At 42.4% G+C, this 21,272-nt stretch overlaps 1 protein-coding gene across 5 annotated transcripts in view; it reads left to right on the plus strand.

Annotated features, from left to right (window-relative positions):
* The window catches only part of VRK3 (VRK serine/threonine kinase 3), a 140,891-nt gene that overhangs the window by 14,438 nt on the left and 105,181 nt on the right, over nucleotides 1-21,272 (plus strand). For all 5 annotated transcript variants that reach the window (XM_075188798.1, XM_075188802.1, XM_075188799.1 and 2 more), the window contains exons 5-7: nucleotides 3,737-3,880; nucleotides 14,820-14,869; nucleotides 19,245-19,311. In XM_075188798.1, the coding sequence (XP_075044899.1) occupies nucleotides 3,737-3,880; nucleotides 14,820-14,869; nucleotides 19,245-19,311 (261 nt within the window). The remainder of the gene's footprint in view (nucleotides 1-3,736; nucleotides 3,881-14,819; nucleotides 14,870-19,244; nucleotides 19,312-21,272) is intronic.

Here is a 21,272-nt window from a genome sequence, read left to right on the forward strand (position 1 = left end):
ACAGTTTTGGACACAGCCTAGCATGGGGTAAACCAGCCCCCTGAACTCTTTGCTCGCCCCAAGAAGTCTGAGTTATTTTTAGTATCGGGATACAATATGTTTACGAAAACATGGATTTAAATGCAATGCAGAGTTAACAAATTTACACTAATCTGCTATATCCTAAAACCTTCCGTGTGCATTATTCGGACAGGATCTTAGATGCAGGATACAAGTCACACAGATGAGAGGCAGCGGCCTCCCTGCTGTGTATGCAGGCCGAATAGACTTGTTGGCCACTGAACTGAAAAGGTCTAATTATCATGAGGGACTTTCTTTAGAAAAGTTATACACATCCAATAATGACATCCTGTCTCAGAAGTTACAAATCAATACCTCAAAAATGTATGGATTTCCAATACAAAGTGCCACACGATATAATAAAATAAGTACATTTCTAATACACAGTATCAAGAATCAGTACATTTGCAACGATATAAATTGCACACTGCCAATAATTAAAATATATTATTACAATAAGAGGTCTATCACCAGATTATGGACAGGTGGGGTCAACCAGACATCAATGGTGTCTAAGTTGAACCACAAGGTAGAACTCATCTGCTTCATTGCAAGAGATCCAAGGGCTGTCTTGGTAGATGCCAATTCAGTTCCTTGGTGGTTTCACCTGGTTTATCTGATCCCTCCGGTAGCAATGCTTCCTAAGGACTTAAATAAGTTGAAAAGAGAGGGCATTGGGTCATTATGGTAACTCCATATTTGCCTTGAAGGGCCTGGTACACTGAAGTTATTACCATGGCAGTGGGTCCTTTTTGGTGTCTGCTGCCCAGACTAGATCTTCTAAATCATGGGCTGTTTCTAAATTTAGAGCAGCTGGCTTTAATTGTGTGGCTGCTCAAGCCATGATCCTTAGGGTTTGTCTGATCATGTGGTGCAAACCATGATTGGGCCAGGAAACTGGTTATGGCCACAAACTATCACAGAATCTGGAGAACACACATTACCTAGTGCTGAAGAAAGCAGCTACCTCTTTTTTCATTTATTGAAGTAACTTATTTTCTTACAAGAGTGGTTGGATACTGGTCTACTCCTTAGCTCTCTCGAGGTTCAAGTGTCAGCTGTTTCTGTTAAAATTTATAGAAGACTAGTTTTCAGGGTGTTCTTCATGTACAACCGGTGACCCGTGGATCTCTACAGCATTCAAACTTTGAACTGTTGGACTCTGTAGATTTGAAAATTCTGACAATGAAGACTGTCTTCATTTTGCTAGAAGAGTTTCAGAGCTGGAAGCTTTGCCCTGCAAGTCTCCTCTCCTCTAGTTTTCCATGAGGGTAGGGAGGTTCTTCTTGCCAAAACTTTCTTCTGACCGAAGGTGCTATCGAGATTTCACCTTAATCAGGACACTGTCAGTCCGACTATGGTCAAGGGTAGAACCCCAGAGGAAGGGGGCTCTTTTTGCTCTCAGGATGTGATCAGTGCCTTGTGGACTTATGTGCGTAGGACTGAGTGCCCAGGACTTTTGGTCCTCTTTGATGCGCATAAGAGGGGCTGGCAAGCTTCTAAGGTTACCATAGCTAGATTTATAATGACTGTAATCCATCAGGCTTCTAATAGAGCAGGGCAGGAGAGTCTTCGTGCTCATTCTACCAGGTTGGTTAGTGCTTCATGGGTGGCACATCATGAAGCCTTACCTGAATAGCTATGTCGGAGGACTACCTGGTCCTCTGTTAACACTTTTAACAGATTTTATAAGTTTAGTGTGTTTGCATCCAGGGTTGACAGTTTTGGGAGAAAGGTGCTTTGTGCTTCTTCTATACGTTCCCAACCATGATGACAGCTTTGGGATGTCAAGCATCTCCCAATACATGCCAGAGCATATATGATTTTTATACTTACGTTATTCTTTTTCTCTTAGTCCTTTGGGGAATATCGGACACCCAACCATTATGCTCTGGGTTCTAGTTTTCTTCCTCTCTATTCGTTTCTCTCACTTTCTTTCCTAATCCGTTGGGGCTTGGTTAAACATAAATTAAGAACTTACAGGAGCGCTGTATAAGGGAAAATGCTCAGGACAACTAATAAGAAGTTTAAAACGCCTGAATCCTACTCTATACCCCAAGGTATCCACTGAACCCAATGGATTAAGAGAAAATGATTTAATGTAAGTATAAAATAAATTGATAATATATTCAAAATGCAGTCATTGTCTCTATTACATGTGGGGGAAATTTGTAAGCTATTAATTTCATTTTCGGGTTGGCAGGAGAAATAGGCCTTTTTATTAAATGGCAATACTATAATTATAATATTAAATCTGGTGGGCGAGATATGTCTTTATTGAATGCTCTTCATTTAATGTTGGGGGTTGGGTGAAAATAGATCCACATAGTAAATAAGAATGCTATTAATTTAATGTTGGTGCTGTTTGTGAAGGAGTCTTATTTATAAATCTAAACACTATTAGTTTTATATCAGCTGGTTGGGTGCTATTAATTTAATATTGTGTTGCATGGTGAGAAATAGGCATATTCATTAAATGTGAATAATGTTAATTACATGCTGGGCTGATTGGATGGAAGGAGGCCTGTTTATCAAATTAAAAAGCTACTGGTTTAATGTCCAGCTCGTTGGGGGGGGGGCTTGATTGTTTACTTACTGCTTGGCTTTGCACAATGTGAAACAGGCTCCAACACTCCAGGATCTGGCCAAGCAGCAAGTGAACTTAAGACACCAGTAGCCGCACCAGGTAGTCAAAGCTGCAAGAACAGGTAGGAGAGAGCAGCACAGTGTTGGATAATGGTCTTGTGCTTGTAGAGGGCTCGGCATGTCCCCACAGTAGGATGGCAACGCGTCTCCAGCGATGCTCCACCACTGAGAGGCAGCATCTATTTCTACCCCAGGAAGCATTGCTATGTATGCAGCCCTTTTGAAATTTGGAGGGACTCACATGCAGCCCTTGAAGGTTGCTCATCACTGATATAGAACACAAAAGCAAATGTTTGGTTGCTATGGGCTACACCATCTTTTCTACACAGTTACCTTTAGAACAGTTTTCAGAAATCCACACCTCCCCAATTATGGCTAGAGAACCTTATTTTAATGAGCTTTGATTTTGTTTGTTTTTCTATAAATGCTTCTCTTCAATAAATATTGGCTTTGGAGGTCCAGTACTTTGAAGGGGGGGGGGGGGGGAAACATGGGATTGAAAAGATAAATCAGTTATAATTTATTTATGGGTTGAATCACATGGAGTCATATGACTCAGGATGTGTTTCATTTTGCCACGTGGGATCCTTAACTTAGAATTTTTTTGTCTCATAGGGTGGCATTTCAGTAGCAGACTCGCACATTGTATTTACGTGCAAACAATGGGAATTCCAGTAATGATAAGATCACTTCTTATTGCTTGCATCCCTATGAGGTTTTTGGAAAAATGAGCTAAGACCTTTACATACACATCACACTGATACATAGCTACTAAGTAATCTCGCTGCTAATTGAGTTGCCCCCATGAATTGCTTAGAAGCTTTAGGGAGATAAAGTAAAAATATATTCTTGCCATAGAATGGAAGCATGGCATACATTACTAGAATCATAAAGTGTGACATTTCATTTTTAGACAAAATGGAAATATCTTAACTGGGGTTCCTGTGTACTAGAGGTTTCATTTGTTCATCCATACAGCAGATCTACATTTATAGACTATGTTTTGTTTTGTTTTACTCTCTTCTTAAAGGTGCAGTAAGCCCCATGAGAAAAAAAGCCAAACTTGTCAAACTAGAGCCTCTTCCAGAGAATGACGTTTTGACTGATAACAGCAACACAAAGTGGGTGCTAGCCAAGGTCTTAGCACTTGAGAAGACTGGGCTTTATTATGAAGGTGCCTATTTTTTTTTGTCCCCCTGTTGCTACGTGTGCTGTCCAGTGTTTGAAAGGGAACATACAATATAAGAGATAATATGATTAGTCAGAGCATGCGCCATAACCCACCCCTACTTGCTTATAGCACTAGAATGCAGAACACTGTGTACTGCCCTTGGTTCAGAATCATGTTTTTATGTGTCAATGATGGGGCACAAATCAATGAAGTTGGTGTATTAACTGGAGCCAGTAGCAGATTATAATAGGGACAGTTGTTATTCTAGCATTGGTGCCTGGACTTTAAGGGGTCACAGACGTTCTCAATTGAAGCTTATTACTACAAGTGTAACATTGACAAAAGACAAAGTAAGCTTAGGTAGAGGGGTCTGTTGGGAATATTTTTGCCGTTGTAATTTATTCAAAAATACTTGGAATTGTTAAAACAGTGTTCTCTAATGAAAACAATAGGATTTTTATCTTTATGTTAAATCCTTTTCTCTTAGTCCATTGAGGGATACTGGGTACATTGGGGTAGAGTGTAGGGATTCACTTTAGACTTATTAACAGTTCAAACTTAGCTTCTCACACATTATAGCCCTCCCTGTAAGCCTCAGGTTATGTTTAACCAAGACCTAATAGAAAATAAGAAAAATATAGAGCTAAACAGGAGGGAAGAACAACACCATCTTAAACAAGCACTAACCATAACATGTCACACAAAAAGAGAACCCAGATCATAGACGGCGGGTGTCTGTTGTCCCCAAATGCAATAAGATAAAAAGACTTCACATAAGTATAAAAATCTTATTTTCTCAGGCATCCATTGGGGAACACTGGATGCATTGGCAATGACACAAAGCTGCCATCATATGTGGGAATGTTCAGAAGAAAAAGCACAAAGCACCTTTCTTCCAAAACTGGCATCCTTGGTTTTCAAAAAAGAAGAGAACCCACTGTCACGGTCTCAAGCGATAGCAGGTCTTTACAATGCGAATCCTAGGGTCTGCACAGTTTAGAGCTACACCAACAGGGCGCGGAGTCTAACGAGCAGACGGTGTTCGCCAGGAACTGCCGCAAGGCAGTATGGTCTTAGCTGCGTCTTGCTCGCAGGTTGCGGCCCCTGCTAGAGTACTGCGCGAGGCCCTCTTGGGAAGTTTGGAACCCAGCAGGTATTAGAATAGAATGTCAGCCTTGCAGACGAGTAGTAGCAGGTACGAGAGTAGAGTGTCAGCTTTGCAGACTAGTGGAATAGATGGTTGGTACCTGAACGGAGTGTCAGCTTGTAGACGAATATAGTAGCAGGTACGTGAGTAGAGTGTCAGCTTTGCAGGCGAGTATAGTAGCAGGTACGTGAGTAGAGTGTCAGCTTTGCAGTCTAGTAGAATAGATGGTTGGTACCTGAACGTAGTGTCAGCTTTGCAGACGAGTATAGTAGCAGGTACGTGAGTAGAGTGTCAGCTTTGCAGACTAGTAGAATAGATAGTTGGTACCTGAATGGAGTGTCAGCTTTGCAGACGAGTATAGTAGCAGGTACGTGAGTAGAGTGTCAGCTTTGCAGACTAGTAGAATAGATGGTTGGTACCTGAACGGAGTGTCAGCTTTGCAGACGAGTATAGTAGCAGGTACGTGAGTAGAGTGTCAGCTTTGCAGACTAGTAGAATAGATGGTTGGTACCTGAACAGAGTGTCAGCTTTGCAGACGAGTATAGTAGCAGGTACGTGAGTAGAGTGTCAGCTTTGCAGACTAGTAGAAAAGATGGTTGGTACCTGAACGGAGTGTCAGCTCTGCAGACGAGTATAGAAGCAGGTACGTGAGTAGAGTGTCAGCTTAGCAGACTAGTAGAATAGATGGTTGGTACCTGAACGGAGTGTCAGCTCTGCAGACGAGTATAGAAGCAGGTACGTGAGTAGAGTGTCAGCTTTGCAGACTAGTAGAATAGATGGTTGGTACCTGAACGGAGTGTCAGCTCTGCAGACTAGTATAGAAGCAGGTACGTGAGTAGAGTGTCAGCTTTGCAGACTAGTAGAATAGATGGTTGGTACCTGAACGGAGTGTCAGCTCTGCAGACGAGTATAGAAGCAGGTACGTGAGTAGAGTGTCAGCTTTGCAGACTAGTAGAATAGATAGTTGGTACCTGAACGGAGTGTCAGCTTTGCAGACGGGTATAGTAGTAGGTTAGCCAAGTCTAAGGTACCGAAAAGGCAACTGAGGAACAGGCACTGAGGGTTTGGAGGAAGTGCCTTTTGTATTTGGCGCCAGGATTGCCTGGATCCAAGATGGCGGCGCCCGGGACGGAGAGGACCGCCGGAGGCAGGTAAGTTTGCCGGGGGTCGGGTGAGCTGCCCGATACCCCGGCGGGTGACAGTACCCCCCCCCCCCCTTTAAAGACGGGCACCGCACGACTACTGCAGGGTTTAGTAGGAAACTTTTTATGAAATTTGTCCACAAGGCGAGGAGCGTGAACATCGGAGGCACGAACCCAGGAGAGTTCCGCAGGACCGAAGCCCTTCCAGTCCACCAGGTATTTTAGACCGCCTTTACAATACTTGGAGTCTAGAATTTGTTTAAGTTCGAACTCTTCCTCCTGATGTGCAGTAGGGATGCTCGAAGCGGGAAAAGAACAAGGACCAGCGTGCCTGTCTGGGGTTTAAGCATTGTGCAATTTGGAGGTATAGAAGATTTTTATGGTCGGTGAAGATTGTGACCGGGTGTCTTGCCCCTTCAAGAAGATACCGCCATTCCGTCAGGGCCACTTTGATTGCCAACAACTCCTTATCCCCTATGGCGTAATTCTCCGCTGGAAGGAATTTTCTTGAATAGAAGGCACAAGGGTGGAATTGACCTTGGGGAGATTTTTGCGAGAGTACTGCTCCAATGCCCATGTTAGATGCATCGACCTCTAGAAAAAATGGAGACAAGGAGTTGGGTTGCCTGAGAATAGGTGCTGAAGCAAAAGCCTTTTTAATGAAGTCGAAAGCTTTTTCCGCGGTCGATGGCCAGGATTTAAGGTTGGAACCCTTCCGGGTAAGAGCCACAATGGGTGCTACAATGGTGGAATAGCCCAGGATGAAACGCCTGTAATAATTGGCGAAACCAAGGAATCGCTGGATAGGTTTCAAGCCCAATGGAAGGGGCCACTCCAAGATTGCCTTCACCTTGTCCGGGTCCATTTGTAGTTTAGAACCGGATACGATGTAACCCAAGAATGGTATCTGGTCGAGTTCGAAAGAGCACTTCTCCAGTTTACAGAACAAATGGTTTTGACGTAGCCTGGAAAGGACTTCTGTCACGTGGAGACGATGAGATGTGAGGTTAGAAGAGAATATTAGAATATCGTTTAAGTATACAACGACACAAACATAGAGCAGATCTCTGAATATTTCATTAACGAAACTTTGGAATACAGCAGGTGCGTTGCAAAGACCAAATGACATTACTAGATATTCGTAATGACCATCACGTGTATTAAATGCCGTCTTCCACTCGTCTCCGGCTCTGATCCGAATAAGATTGTAAGCGCCTCTTAGGTCTAGTTTGGTGAAGACACGAGCCCCCTTGATCCGATCGAAGAGCTCAGTGATGAGTGGGATGGGATAACAGTTCTTTATTGTTATAGCATTCAATCCACGATAGTCAATGCATGGTCTCAACGAGCCGTCCTTTTTTTTCACGAAGAAAAACCCTGCTCCTTCAGGGGATGAAGAAGGTCTGATAAACCCACGTAGAAGATTCTCCTTAACATACTCTGACATAGAGGAGGTCTCAGGTAAAGATAACGGGTATACTCGCCCTCGTGGAGGAATCTTCCCAGGCAGGAGTTCAATGGGACAGTCCTATGCGCGATGAGGTGGTAGATGTTCGGAGCGAACTTTATCAAACACATCCAGGAAGGAATGATAGTGCTCGGGTAGAGTTGTGGATCGAGGTGAAGTAGAAATGGCTCGGAGAGGTCGCACTCGAGTGAGACACTTCTGTAAGCACACCGAACCCCAAGAGAGAAGTTGAGAGGTGGACCAATTTATCTGTGGAGAGTGTGGCTGAAGCCAGGGTAGGCCCAGGATAATGGGAGTTGTAGTAGAGGGAAGCACATGGAAAGTGATTTCTTCACGATGAAGTGCTCCAACTTGCAAGACGATAGGTTTGGTGCGAAGATCCACAGTACCATTAGCAATTCGGGAGCCGTCTATGGCGGTGATGGAAAGAGGAATCTCCAATGGCACTGTTGGTATGGAAACCTGTGAAACCAAAGAAAAAGAAATAAAATTCCCAGCTGCTCCTGAATCCAAGAGGGCAGATGTATGAATGGGACCTGAGGGCCCGTAGAGGATAACAGGGAAAGAACAGATATTGGGAGTTTTACTGGAAGGAGAGGTTTTGGAAAGCCCTAATCTGACCTCTCCGGAGCAGGTTAGGGTCTGGCATTTCCCGGCCTCTTTGAGCAGGAGTTAGAGAGATGTCCAGGATCAGCGCAGTATAGGCACAGCTTGTTCTTGAGCCTCCTGTCACGTTCCTCTGGGGTCAGACGAGAGCGCCCAATTTGCATGGGCTCATCCTCCGACACCGGACGGGAAAAGTGAGGTGCAGGTCTGGTCGGTATACGCCGGGAGGCATCCTTCTCAGAAGACCTCTCGCGAAAATGAAGGTCCACCCTGTTGCAAAGCGAAATCATAGCTTTAAGTGTGGGGGGTAACTCCTGTGAAGCCAAGGTGTCTTTGATTTTATCGGATAGACCCTGCCAGAAGGTGGCCACTAAAGCATCATTGTTCCAGCGCAGTTCAGAAGACAATGTTTGAAACTGAATGACATACTGAGCCACTGAGCGGGAACCTTGACGAAGGCAGAGGATGCTAGATGCTGCTGAGGTGACTCTTCCGGGTTCGTCAAATATTCTACGAAACGCTGCTGTGAAAGCAGCACTGTCCGCCAGTAGAGGATCATCATGTTCCCAAAGGGGTGAAGCCCAGGCTAAAGCCTGGCCTGACAGGAGTGATATGAGATAAGCCACCTTGGACCGCTGAGTGGGAAAGTTCTGTGGCTGGAGTTCAAACTGTATTGAACACTGGTTCAGGAAACCCCGGCATAATTTGGGGTCCCCGTCAAACTTAGAGGGAGTTGGGAGGCGCAAAGTAGAATTAACGGGAAGAGGGGCCACAGGTTCTGGAGGATTTGCCACTTGGACAACTGGAGGTCCTTGAACAGCATCGAGGCGAGCAGCAAGGCTTTGGAATCCTTGTAGGAGCTGTCGCTGAATCGAATCCTGTTGCTCCACTCGGTTAAGTAAATGCTGCAACATATCTTTTGCCGAGGGTTCTACGTTGGGATCCGTCATGGTAAAGAAAAGTCTGGCCTGTTCCTACTGTCACGGTCTCAAGCGATAGCAGGTCTTTACAATGCGAATCCTAGGGTCTGCACAGTTTAGCGCTACACCAACAGGGCGCGGAGTATAACAAGCAGACGGTGTTTTGCCAGGAACTGCCGCAAGGCAGTATGGTCTTAGCTGCGTCTTGCTCGCAGGTCGCGGCCTCTGCTAGAGTACTGTGCGAGGCCCTCTTGGGAAGTTTGGAACCCAGCAGGTAGAATAGCAGGTATTAGAATAGAATGTCAGCCTTGCAGACGAGTAGTAGAAGGTACGAGAGTAGAGTGTCAGCTTTGCAGACTAGTGGAATAGATGGTTGGTACCTGAACGGAGTGTCAGCTTGTAGACGAATATAGTAGCAGGTACGTGAGTAGAGTGTCAGCTTTGCAGATGAGTATAGTAGCAGGTACGTGAGTAGAGTGTCAGCTTTGCAGTCTAGTAGAATAGATGGTTGGTACCTGAACGGAGTGTCAGCTTTGCAGACGAGTATAGTAGCAGGTACGTGAGTAGAGTGTCAGCTTTGCAGACTAGTAGAATAGATAGTTGGTACCTGAATGGAGTGTCAGCTTTGCAGACGAGTATAGTAGCAGGTACGTGAGTAGAGTGTCAGCTTTGCAGACTAGTAGAATAGATGGTTGGTACCTGAACGGAGTGTCAGCTTTGCAGACGAGTATAGTAGCAGGTACGTGAGTAGAGTGTCAGCTTTGCAGACTAGTAGAATAGATGGTTGGTACCTGAACGGAGTGTCAGCTTTGCAGACGAGTATAGTAGCAGGTACGTGAGTAGAGTGTCAGCTTTGCAGTCTAGTAGAATAGATGGTTGGTACCTGAACGGAGTGTCAGCTCTGCAGACGAGTATAGAAGCAGGTACGTGAGTAGAGTGTCAGCTTTGCAGACTAGTAGAATAGATGGTTGGTACCTGAACGGAGTGTCAGCTCTGCAGACGAGTATAGAAGCAGGTACGTGAGTAGAGTGTCAGCTTTGCAGACTAGTAGAATAGATGGTTGGTACCTGAACGGAGTGTCAGCTCTGCAGACGAGTATAGAAGCAGGTACGTGAGTAGAGTGTCAGCTTTGCAGACTAGTAGAATAGATAGTTGGTACCTGAACGGAGTGTCAGCTTTGCAGACGAGTATAGTAGTAGGTTAGCCAAGTCTAAGGTACCGAAAAGGCAACTGAGGAACAGGCACTGAGGGTTTGGAGGAAGTGCCTTTTGTATTTGGCGCCAGGATTGCCTGGCCAATAGGGGATCAGGCATAGATTTTATAATTTGCGGGTCTGCGCATACGCAGACCCGAATCCAAGATGGCGGCGCCCGGGACGGAGCGGACCGCCGGAGGCAGGTAAGTTTGCCGGGGGTCGGGTGAGCTGCCCGATACCCCGGCGGGTGACACCCACGTCCTCTGAAGAACTACTTTTGACCAGAGCCGTGATACAGTATCTTGATTATTGTGGAATCTGGACACCAGCTAAGGTTGGATGGTACGTTTGGTCCAAAGAGCCGCCATATCTCCATGGAAAACTAGAAGCAGGACAAGGCTGCTAGCTCAAGAACTTTTCCATTGAAATGGCCAAAAGGAAGTGAGTCTTCCATGTAAGGAATTTCAAATCAGCAGAGTCCAAGGCTTCAAAATGGGAATGCTGCAAAGTATTCAACAGCAAGTTTAGTTCCCAAAGAGCCACTGATGGAACATACGGATGTTGTATATGAAGGACACCCTGAAAGAACATCTGACATCAGAGCCAGTCTTTTTGGAAAGACGACCGAATCCTGATTGTCTTCAAGAACCTCGGCAGCACCCAGCAGCGGGAACAGTTATACTATGTTGAACCGCCAGTGAACAGAAATGACATTTACCAAGACCTCCTGAGGATCTCTTGCCTTGGAACAGAAGACCTCCATATTTTGGTTCTACCGAGGCACCATAATAATGACCTCTGCTTAACCCCACCTGTCCACGTTCTTGCAAAATATTTCTGAATGCAGAGACCATATGTGTACTCAGAAAGTCTGACTTCCAATTCTCCACCATCATTAAAACATTCTGCATGTCTCTAGCATGGTCAGAGGACTCTTGGTGCCACTCCGTTGATTGAGGTATGCCACCACTGCTCTTCCCCGCAGCAAAGGTTCTGCATTTACAAGAGCTTGGAACACCGCTAGCAGCTCCAGCACAGTGATTGGAAGCTTGGAATCCTCCAAGGTATGAAGACTCTAAAAGCGTGTGTGAAGACATACAGCTCCCCAACCCCGAAGGCTGACATCCATCGTCACCAAAGTCCAATACCAGATTGAGAATGGACGTTCCCTGCAGAGATTCTGTCTCTCCAGCCACCCAAGGAGTGACTGATGCAGTGTGACAGGATGAGCCGAATATGCCACCCTGTTGTGTTGCCGGGGGCCGGCTAAGCCTGCCATGCTACTGTCCCCTTTCTTTAAGCAAAATGCGCTTTATGTTCTGTATGCTAAAGGGGGCGCTCTGCTGCTAACACTAGAATCCTTCACCGGCACCAGTAACTGCTTCCTTCTGGGACTTGCACACACACTTACACACTTGCTGCTAGGGCACCCCCTTGCTGCTCCCTTGGGCTGGTACCCCTGTCCTCTTCCTTCAGATAAGGATTGCTGTGGATGGTTCTCCCTGGCCTATCACACTTGCCAGAGCTGCAGGGTAGCGGGTAGAGCGTTGTTACTAGACGCTGAGTCCAAAACCACAGAACAGTCAGATAACGGATTAGAATGGTCTAATCTGTAGGTCACAGGAATTACAGCAAATAAGTAGGCGTCAAAGCAGGATCTTGAAGCAGTGACATTTTGTTGTTCAAGGAGTCCTTATACCGACCTTTATATGGACAGGGACCATATAAATACTTTATATATACTTTCCAGCTACCAAGGTCTGATTCTTGTCTGGCAAAAAAAAACACATGTGTCAAATAAGAGACCCAAAGAGTTTATTTGATTGAACGAAATTAATTTAGACTACTAAAAGTTCAGAATCCAACTATGGGACTCCAAGTATGTGAAGCACTGTTTGCGATTCTGCCTTGATAAGAAAGATCGTCCAAAAAGCGAATGATTAACACTCGCTTAGACGGCAACAGAGTCTCCATGACTGCCATAATCTTGGTGCAGACTTGTTTCCGTGACCAAAATGACACGCAGCTATGTGTACAAATGTTAGAGGTTCAGAATTGACCTGATTGAACTGCTAGGTTTTAGAACCAAAAACAGGTTGGAGCAAACTACTGCAATAATCCCTACCTGACCCAGCCACTTAAGGAACCTAACTGCTGCCTCTACTAACAGATGCAGGCATTCCTGGGCCCAATGCAACTTTCTAAACACCCTTCTTCCAACACTTTAATGTATGTACCATCTGCCGCTCCTCCGGTGCTCCTATCCTGTTTCCTAGTAACGACAGACTATAGGTCTGAGTCTGTAGCGACTGAGGCCGGCTCCTCCGAAAGCGGAGGCAGCAGCCAAGGTCCTCTTTGGTGACTCCCATTGCCTGCTTCTAGCAGTGTACAGCTGTCTGTGCTGTGCCCTGTAGAATCCGCGGCCACGGACATCAGAGACCGCTGGAGAGCTCCAGAAAACAATGTTAAAAGTAAGAGTAAAAATAAATTTTAAATAAATAAAGATAAAAAGGCCCAGTTAAAAAAACAAGCCCTGTACTGCTTAGCACAAACTAAACTGAGTCCTTACAGGAGAGGGCTATAAAGGGAGATGAGCACAATGCTGTCCAGTGTGATAAGGGTACTGAATATGTTAAGTTGTATTTATTTTAGGATGTGTGGGTCCACAGTTCTGAACTATATATATTCAAGGATGTTTGCTATTGTTCATTGAGCAAGGTTCCATTCAAATCAGTAGTTTCTGAAAAAGTGTTTAAAATATAAATGTGCACTTGATTTTTTGGCACCTTTGGAAGTGTTGAGATGGATATTTATAATATATATACATTACTTGACAAACATTTTGAGAACACCCCCATTTATCCAGTTTTCATTGAAATAATGTAAATTTCAGAGCTATGCAAAAAGGCCTTTTTCAGGGAACAAATAAGAGGTTAACAACATACAGTTGTTCTGCAGCAATGGAAGTACATTAATCCTTGAAATTTGATGCAAACAAGTCCTATAGGTGTCCTAACTTTTGTTGATTGCTTGATTACAAAACCCCTGTCTGTATAAAAGCAGTGTTGGAACAGACTGTTATTACAACATCTGAAGAATTATTAGGACAATATTTTACTGCAGGAAGTAGTATATTGCTATCAGAATGGTGCGTGAAGGGCAATTAACAAAGGAAGATAGACAAACCATTAAAACCCCTAAGATTGTAGGTCTTTTTTTAGAGAAATTGCAAAGAAAGCTAAGGTGTCGCTACAGTTTCCTACACCACCAAAAGGCTCTTGAAAACAAGAGGAAACTCTGACAGGCAGACTCAAAGCAACAACAGAATCAGAAGACAAGTTTCTGAGTGCAACAACAGAATCAGAAGACAAGTTTCTGGGAGTCAACAGCATGCGTGATCGGCCGCTCACAGGATAAGTTTCAGTTTCAACTATGAACTTCAAGCTGCACTATTGACAGGTCGAGGGACAGTAAGAAAATCATTGCTAACATGACAAAATAAGAAAAAGAGACTTGGGCCATGAAGCACCGCCAGTGGACTACTGAAGACTGGAAGAAGGTCTTATGGACCAATCATTCAAACTTTTAAATCTTCAGTTCATAAGATGGGAGCTTTGCAAGCCGTTGAGTAGGCGAAAGGTTGGTTCTTCATTGTGTGACACCAACTGTCAAACATGGAGGAGGAAGCGTAATGGTCTGGGACTCATTTACTGGATCCACAGTCGGCAACTTGCACAGACTCGCACCCTGAACCAAAAGGCCTACCACAGCATTTTCTAGCTCCATGCAATTCTTTTGCTGGATACACAGTTGGCGATCTGCACTGAGTGACTTGCATCCTGAACCAAAAGACCTAGCATAGCATTTTCTAGCTCCATGCAATACCCTCTGGTCTACGTCTACTTGGTTAGGGGTTCATCTTACAGTATGATAATGACCCGAAAACACCTCCAAGCTATAGCAGAAGGAAAAAAAACAAGATGGTAGGCTTCAAATCATGAAATGGCCTGTAGCCTTGAACTCCATTGAGCTGGTTTGCGATGAACTGGACAGAAGTGTGAAAGCAACGAAAACTACAAGTGCAACACATTTGTGGGAACATCTGCAATAGAATTGGAAAGAACGTCCCAACAATATTTGATGTCCATTGTAGAATGAATGCAATTAGTGTGTTCACTTGTTATATCTGCAAAAGGTAGCTAGAGTCAAACATTTAGATTAAATGTTATTAAATAACATTATTTTATGATTTAATTTTTGTCTTCAATTGTTTATTTGTATTATGCTTTAATTTCAGAGTACATTGAGACATTAAACTGCATACATTTTAACAAAAACTGTAAAAATGGTAGAATTCTAAAACGTTTAAAGATATGTGGTAACACTTTGAGGAAACTGCTACATAAAGCTGTTTTTTAACAATAGTGGGAAGTAAAATTGTCCTTTTTCTATTTATGTTTAAAGTTCATACAACACCGAGAAAAAATAAGACAGAGCACAGTATCTTAAAACTGGTAAGTAATTTCCCTAAATAAAATATGTAATATGGTCATTCAGAAGACATGATTTAATTGGAAAAAAAATATTAGTAAGGAAAGATGTTTTAAGTGTTAGCCTTTATAATAATTCAGACCGAAATTAATGCTCTGAAGGATATTTATTGTGACATCTACAAGTAATGTTTTGTGCATATTTGAATTTTTAACCCTGGCGTTAGAAGTAACATATTAGTGAGTAGAAAGAGAAATGTAATTTTTTATCATTATTAATAATTATTATTCTTTATTTCAAAAAGTAAAAAAGTTTATACAGTGGTGTTCAATAATGTTAAATAGGCTTTAACTTTTACTTAACTTCCCTTAGTGAATCAGGCCCCTTATCAAGATCTAAATATATCTGAACAATAAGAAAATACTTATCTTGTTTTTCTGTTGCTAGTGGGTCTGTAGAGCTTCTCTACTCATTGTTTTCAAATGTTATGACAAAATAAATAGGAACAAAACAGAAAATAGTGTGATATTGTTTACACACTTGAAATAATTCAGTGATCTATATCGCATCAAGTGACATTCAGACAAAAATAAACTTTTCCATATAATATATACCAACATGTTTCGACTTGCCGGTCCTTTTCACCTTGAAAAAGACGGCCAAGTCGAAACATGTTGGTAAATAGTGTTTTATTGTAGACGCCTTCACTCTTTTTGTAAAGGCCCTCCTTTCCGGCTATTAACATCACTAAATATTCAAGACACCTACAGTGTACCTGTGACCCCAGGGCTATTGTGGAAACATCTTATACATACTGCTGTTGTCTTTGCATTCATTCCAGTAGGAATGACTGTATATATCAGTTTCTTTGTATATGTTTTAATGTTTTGTATTATGTTAGTATCTATTAAACTATATATGAAGATTTTAAATGGTATCATGCTAGTTGCATTTTCTTCCTTCTTTCTCTGCTTATAATCATGTTGAGGATGGGATGCCTATGCCACCCTGTCTGCTGTCGCTGGGAACCAGCTGGGCTTACTTTGCCACCGTCCCCTTTCTTTATCCCAAATACACTCCTTCTGCCGCAATAGGAGGAGCCTGCTGCCACCACTAGGCTCCTACACCAGCACCTAGAACCGCTTCCTTCTGGGTAACTCTCGCTGCTAGGGTACCCCCTTGCTGGTACACCTGGGTTTGTATACCTGACCTCTTGCCTTCAAATCAGGGTTGCTGTGGATGGTTTTCCCCTGGCCTATCACACTGGCCATAGCTGCAGGTAGCGGGCAAAATGTTGGCACTGGAATGCTGGGTCCACCTCAGATCAACCGGAGAACGGATTAGATTTGGGTCTAATCTGTAGGTCACAGGAATTTACAGCAGGGTAAGTAGTCATTAAAGCAGGTTCTTGAAGCAAAAGATGGTTTATTAGCTCAAGTAGTCCTAACAAGGACAGTTCACACGCCAGTCTGTGCTACTAGCTATCTTTCCAGAAGTATAGATGGTACAAGATACATTACATGCTGAAACAGCTCACTTTTTATACAGTTCTGACATAACTCCTGGCAGAGGATAAGCCTGTCCCCTAGTCCGAAATGGTTCTGCAACTTCTGAGCTATTTTTAGTATCAGGATACGATATGTTTTTCCAAACATGGATTTACATGCATTGCAAAGCTAACAATATTTACAGTACTCTGTTATATGCTAAAACTTGATGCTTGCATTATCTGAGCAGCCACATCAGACAGAAAGGCAGTGGCCAACTGCTGGGATTATAGGCTAAACAGGTGTTTGTCACTTCACATAAAAATACTAATTTAGCATTTCCTGCTATCAGCAAAACAGACTTCCTCTAACAAAGTTACAAACCCAAATAATGAACTTCCATACAAAACACATCCCAATGTAACACGATAAGTGCATTTGCAATTACATACATTGGTGTCTGCACCACTAATTGAAACACATTTCTACAATAAATAATTTCTACATGATCCAGTCACAAAGAAGTTATTTATAAGTGATCCAGGCACTCACGCCATATGGTAAAAAATTAAGGAAGAGCTTTCAGACCAAAAAATTAAGAGAAGAGAACCTCCTATAGATGGGACAGAAAGAAAATTTCTAGTAAGAAGTGTGGCACTAGGGGCCCCACTTGAGTAGAGACTTCATTGGAAAAATTATTATTTGAATAATACGAGGGACTCACTTATACACTGATGGAATATTATATGGAAAAGTTTATTTTTGTCTTATGTCACTAATATCGTACTATTTTCTGTTTTTTTCCTTTCTGAGGAAAACAATATAAGTATTTTTTTATTGTTCAAATATTTTTAGATCTTGATAAGATGCACAGAACGCTTGAATTATTCTTTAAAAGCTATTTTTCTTTTGTGTCACATGTATGTAAGTTGGTGTATGATTTACGTTAGAATAATTTAGGCTGCAGTTGACTGGAGCGCTGCGGGATTTTATATAATTTATATTTAACGTTAAATAGGCTGTGTATAACAGGGTGTCAGGCTAATGATAAAGTTCGGGAACTCGCCACCACACTGAATCTCAGTAAAATGGTAAGGGATCTATAGGACCCCACCCCCTAATGTGTAAAAAATGTCAAGTCATTGAAAACTCTTTTTTTCCACTTCATTTAAAAAGTTAAATCTCCTTTCTCTGTGTATTTCCGAGGGAATTTTTCTTTCTTAATATTCCGCGGAGTTTAAAATAATAAAAACATTTAAAGTGACAAGATTTGCTGCACTTGAATGCCTGGCACTGAATTATTGTGACTTAATATGAACGGGAGGGTCGGCAGCCACATGGCCAATCACAAGTGTATTCCCTCAATTGTCACCTGTGAGTGGCTTTTGACCCTCCTGGGCCCACGCTGAACAGCTTGGGCTGGTTCTGGTATGACAGTAGGGCCACATGCTTGTTTCCCTGCTGTAGTGGTATCCAGCCCAGACTGTCTAATGCTGAGACTGGTTAAGGATTTTAGAGGTGTGGTTATGCTGTGAGATGTATGGCGCTTTTCTATTTATTTTAATGGTCATTCATTTCAGTCTGGACTCTGCTGAACATAGTAGCACTTGCAGCACCATTAACCAAACTTTTTAACCAATCGCATTGGTTAGCAGGGTAAGCCCAAACTACAGGCCTAAGGTCAGGGCAGGTTGAGTACAAAAGTGTGATCAAAAGACAAGTTAATGTCAGGGCTGGCTGCATTCAAAAGAATAAATCAGTAACACAGATTGTGCAAAATCCTGTTAACAGTTCAAGGTCAGGGCAGGAAGAGGTAAAGTGCATATCCAGAAACAGACAATGGTCAGGGGCAGGAGAAAACCGAAATCCAATGTACAGTCTGGTTCACAAATCAGGTCATAATATCAAACAGCACACTAGCACTGGCAGAAATAAATCACCATCACAGGTGGTCAACAGAAAGGATTTTTATTTCAAGAGGGGCTAATAAGGACTGACTAGCCTAATTATCTATTAATTTTATAAGCAGCTGCTGCTGCCTAACAACAGGCTAGAAATCAGCAATACAAGACAAGGACAAGGAAGTTGGTTGCTGTTAACTGGCAACCAGCTGTACTCGAGACAAATATTAGCAATGCCACAATAAGCTGTACTCGAGACAAATATTAGCAATGCCACAATAAATATAGTTCACAAACTCAAAATCCTTAGATTTTGCTAAAATATAGTGGAAAGGATCAAGGTCTGACTAATATTATCACTTTATAGGTCACTGGTAAGACCTTGCTTTGAGTTCTGTGTACATTTAATGGCTATTAAAATGGTGAACAGGCTGCATAGCAAACCGCATCAAGAAACACTTTAAGAGCTGAACATGTGCAGCTTAGAGGAGAGAAGAGATAGAAGTGATATAATAGAAACATTAAAATATGTCAACTGTATTATTAGAATTCAGAGAGGGAATAAGCGGATTTCTAGAACACTTTTAAATTGTAGGGGGATTACGGAACTAAAATTTAGTATAAGCAAGATTTACTTGTATTAATTTCACAGAAAGGGTGGAAGATATATGGAATAGGAGTAGTTATAATTAGGACAAAGATATGGCTATTGTTGAGACTTAGATCTAAACATACACAAACAAAGTGCAGACCATTGTAGGTTCTTTTCTGGCTTCAAATGCAATGTTTCAATTAATACTAACCATGTTTGTCCTTATTAGAATGATGGATGTGCTTGGGCACCAGCCTAGATGGTCATGGAGGATTAAAACAGTATTATATGGTTTTTGTGCAAGTGTAATCGATAAATACTTACATTGTAGAGTGTTTTTTGTTTTGTTTTGTTTTTGGTAAGTTTTGTTGCAGGTTGTTTTTCTTATCATTTTCTTCCTTTTTATTTTGTTCTGCAGGATACCAAGGATGGAAAGATTTATAATGAACAAAACTTTTTCCAAAGAGCAGCTAAAAAAATCAAAGGTATCTGCAAATTTCTTCATTTTATTACGTCATGTGTGTTATAGTGAAAATTGCACTGTTTCAGTTACATTACCATATATTGTATCATGCTAAAAAATGGAGTGTCTGTATTTATAAATATGTAAAATAGTACCTCTGCTCTGTCCACTTTATACTCTGCAGTGTAATTTTTCCCAAAAGTTTAGTTTTAGTAGGCTTCATTGTCTGTTTCACTAGCAGTACACACCAAAGGAGATAGTAAATAGAAAATATACAGCTGTTTTGCAGTATCAAACAATTTTCTCAAGGTATAGATGCATGAATTTGTGTCGGGAAAACTATTCCAACTGAGCCTTCCCACATCCCTCCTACAGACGGACCTTTTCAGGTAATACAAATTGACTATATCCAATTACCACCTTGCAGGAATCTAAAGTATGTGTTAGTATGTATTGATGTGTTTTCTGGTTGGGTAGAAGCATATCCGGCAGCCACTAATACTGCTGTGTTTACTGCAAAGAAAATTGTACAAGAGTTTGTGTGTAGGTTCGGTATCCCTAAAATCATAGAAAGTGATAGGGGTACCCACTTTACTGGTGATATCTTCCAGAACATGTGTAAGTTCATGGGAATCAGTAGCAGACTTCACACCCCTTACCGAACACAAGCCGATGGTAAGGTGGAAAGAGTAAACGGTACTATGAAGAACAAGCTTGTTGAGGTAATGGCTGAAACTGGGTTGGCGTGGCCTGAGGCTTTGCCACTAGTCCTCCATAGCATCCAAACCACTCCCAGACCTCCTCTTAATCTGTCCCCCTTTGAGATACTGTTCGGCCGACAACCTCATTTGATCGTGAGTCCACAAGACGACTTGAAGTGTAATAATGAAGTGACTGTGCAATATCTCATAAAAATGAGCAGACAGCTAAAGCAACAACAACAAAAACTAAAAATGCTGTCACCTGGTATGCCAGAAACGAACTGTCATGATGTTTCACCTAGGGGCTATGTTACGATCCGCAATTTCTTACGCTCAGGTTGTTTAACAGACCGTTGGGAAGGCCCGTAGCAAGTGCTGCTGACCAGTACTACATCACTGAAGGTTGCAGAGAGAGACACTTGGGTCCATTCCACCCACTGCAGGAAAGTCAGTAACCTGGAGAAAGTGCAAGATACTGAGACTGACAACACCGATCTGTCACTCGTAAACCTGTTCCGGGAGACCTAAAGCCTGCAGTCAAGACACCTGAGCCAGAGACGTTACCCCAAAACTATCTTTCCAGCGTGGCAATTTTTGTTTTTCTTTTGTTCCAGGATTTTTCTTGTTTTTACTTTTTATAAGACACTATTTTTGTGAAGGAGGATGGAAGACAGAGGTGGGATCTGGTAGGAGGGAGTCTTACAAGGTCACCAATAGGCAGGAATGTTGACGGACACCATAAATTAGGGCGTGTAACCAAACATAAGAAAGTATCCATTGGGAAGGTCTCTATAGGTAATTGTAAGAATGTCATCCATGCTGACACGTGTCTTGAACAAACGGAGATACTAGGCATGGGTAGTTTCGTCAAAACCTTATGTGATATAATTAAAGGGCATACTGTTCATTATGTTCTCCCTGATGATGTGTACTTTGTTTGTGGGAGAAAAGCTTATTCCTGGGCTGGGTGACTCCGAGTTCCAAGGGTCTGTGTTTCTTAGCTAAACTGGTTCCTGAAATCATGACTATTACTCATGAAGAAATGGTTGGTATTCACAAGACCACATCCCCACCATACATACACACATAGTACGAACACCGTGGCAAGAGAAATATGATTCCTGGTGAGGAACCCATAGCTACAAAATTGATTAGTGAAACCTCTGGTTTTCAAGTTATGGTTGCTCTAGATCTCACCAGGACCGCTCGGGGAACTTCAAATTTCAAATATATTCAAGACCTAGCTAAATTGATAGACAATATCACCGAGATGTATGATGAC

The sequence above is a fragment of the Mixophyes fleayi genome, chromosome 10, assembly GCF_038048845.1.
Source record: "Mixophyes fleayi isolate aMixFle1 chromosome 10, aMixFle1.hap1, whole genome shotgun sequence".
In the NCBI taxonomy this organism is placed as follows: Eukaryota; Metazoa; Chordata; class Amphibia; order Anura; family Limnodynastidae; genus Mixophyes; species Mixophyes fleayi.